Source organism: Gekko japonicus, unplaced genomic scaffold, assembly GCF_001447785.1.
Source record: "Gekko japonicus isolate JY-2015 unplaced genomic scaffold, Gekko_japonicus_V1.1 scaffold4122, whole genome shotgun sequence".
Classification (NCBI taxonomy): domain Eukaryota; kingdom Metazoa; phylum Chordata; class Lepidosauria; order Squamata; family Gekkonidae; genus Gekko; species Gekko japonicus.
The window spans coordinates 5,568-7,918 of record NW_015174374.1 but is presented as its reverse complement, the minus strand read 5'-3'; the positions used below and the strand labels follow the sequence as shown (position 1 = coordinate 7,918).

The following is a 2,351-nucleotide window of genomic DNA, read 5'->3' as shown; positions in this document are numbered from 1 at the left end:
CCCCCGGAATTCTTAATGACCCCCAAGCTGCACACGGAGGTCTCTCTCTGCTTTGTGCACGTGGATCTGCTTCCCCTTTTTGAGATGAGTGAGGAAATCTTGAGCCCTGACGTACATGCGGCTCTCCAGAGGGGCCACAACATGGACATGCTTCTCTGAGCTCGGTCCAGGTCTGAACGACACCACGCTGAGAACAGGAGGAGATTGGATTGGCCCTTTGCCACCTAAAGGAGTCTCTGAGCGGCTCACAATCTCCTTTCCCTTTCCCTCCCCACAACAGACACCCTGACCTCTTCCGAGGACTGCCCTTGAGAGAACAGCTCCGAGAGAACTTGTGACTGACCCAAGGTCACGCCAGCAGCTGCATGTGGAAGAGTGGGGGAATCGAACCCGGTTCTCCCAGATTAGAGCCCGCGCTCCTAACCACTGCACCAAACTGGGGGGGGCACATGTCTCTGAGAAGCCGTGGGGGCAGGAGGTGAGCGGAGAGGGAGAACCTCGAACGGATTTAATGAAGAGAGGAAGGAAGGGTTGGGTTCTCTGCCGGATAGCAGGAGAGGTGGGGAAAGTGATTCAGAAAAAAGAAATACTGACTCAGAAGCTTTGACTCAGACGTCTTTCGAGCCTGCCGGTCTTTCTTTCTTTCTTTAATTCATTTCTACCCTGCCTTTCTCCCCAACGGGGATCCAGCATGGCTTGCATCATTCTCCTCTCCCCCATTTCATCCTCACGGCAACCCCAGAAGGCAGATGAGGCTGAGGGAGCGTGACTGGCCCAAAGTCACCCAGCGAGCTTCCAGAGCATGAATGGGGATTCGAACCTGGGTCTTTAAGATACTAGCCTTAATCACCACACCGGCTTCCCGAGAGAGCGGCTGAGAGAAAAGGAACAGGCTCAGTGCGCTTCACCGCTAATCCGAGATTCGAAACCCCCCCTCCCCAGTTCTCCTCAGATCCTCTAGCTAACTCTTCCCACTAGCTTCTATGCCATGTGTAGGGAGGGGACACAGTGATTGTGGCTTAACAGCAAGGAAAATGTACTCTGTATAAGCTCAGAGGCGCTTTTCTTCAAGTGTTTCGTTTGCCCCAAGCGTCGGAGAGGATGAGGTCAAACAGACGTGTTGCAGAAAGACAAAGCCCCCCCTCCAGAGACTCCCCCCCTCCCCGTTGGTAGGGTTTCCCTCAGCTCCGCTCCCTTTTGGACGAATGGCAGCAAACTTTGAACTCGGGTCCTCCATGCAAAGCCATGTGCTCGGCTGGAGAGTGACGCCTGGCTCCTGGGCTCCCTTTACCTGCATGGTCGGCGTGGTGGTGTGTCTCGTTCATGGGCCCCAGGCCAGCGTCCGCTTTGTAGATCTGGTTCCCGCCGTGGTGGCTCAACTCGGCCCCCGAATCGGAATCGCTCTGGCCAGCTTTGACGCTTTTCCTCCGGCGGGGTTGGTACTTATAATCGGGGTGATCCTTCTTGTGTTGGACGCGCAGCCGTTCTGCCTCCTCCACAAACGGGCGCTTCTCGCTTTCGCTTAGCAAACTTCACGAGAGAGAGAGAGAGAGAGAGAAATATATTAAGTGATCTTGTCCCTTAGCAACCAGATTATTAATACTGCTAAAACGTCTTACATAAAACATGCCTCTGATGGGAGGTGTGTTGATGTGACAAACGCGAGCCGAACTGTAGAAAGACAGTCTGGGGGAAGGTTCTTAAAGCACTTAAAAGCCATTGATGTTTCTCTTTAATGTAAATGTTTAAAAGCTGTTTTTATGGAACGGGTTCCCAGGGTTAACAGCTCTGACTAAAGGGTTATTTGGAGAAACGAGGAGATGATCCAGTCAGACGGACTTGAGCATGTTCGACGTCTCCATCAAGTGTCTTAATACTTAACCTCTGTTTGAGGTTTCCAGCTCTGGAGTTTGGAAATACCTGGAGATTTTGGGGGCACATGTCTCTGAGAAGCCGTGGGGGCAGGAGGTGAGTGGAGAGGGAGAATCTCGAACCGATTTAATGAAGAGAGGAAGGAAGGGTTGGGTTCTCTGCCGGATAGCAGGAGAGGTGGGGAAAGTGATTCAGAAAAAAGAAATACTGACTCAGAAGCTTTGACTCAGACGTCTTTTGAGCCTGCCTGTCTTACTTTCTTTCTTTAATTCATTTCTACCCTGCCTTTCTCCCCAACGGGGATCCAGCATGGCTTGCATCATTCTCCTCTCCCCCATTTCATCCTCACGGCAACCCCAGAAGGCAGGTGAGGCTGAGGGAGCGTGACTGGCCCAAAGTCACCCAGCGAGCTTCCAGAGCACGAATGGGGATTCGAACCTGGGTCTTTAAGATCATTAAAGTTGTGAGCGAGCAGTTTG

At 52.4% G+C, this 2,351-nt stretch overlaps 1 protein-coding gene across 1 annotated transcript in view; it reads right to left on the bottom strand.

Annotated features, from left to right (window-relative positions):
• SOX8 (SRY-box 8) overlaps nt 1–1,530 on the bottom strand; it is a gene marked incomplete at its 5' end in the record, with an annotated part of 7,708 nt that extends 6,178 nt beyond the window's left edge. The window contains one exon of the mRNA XM_015424349.1: nt 1,292–1,530. Within this exon, the coding sequence (XP_015279835.1) occupies nt 1,292–1,530 (239 nt within the window). The remainder of the gene's footprint in view (nt 1–1,291) is intronic.
• Between the last annotated feature and the right edge of the window lie 821 nt (nt 1,531–2,351).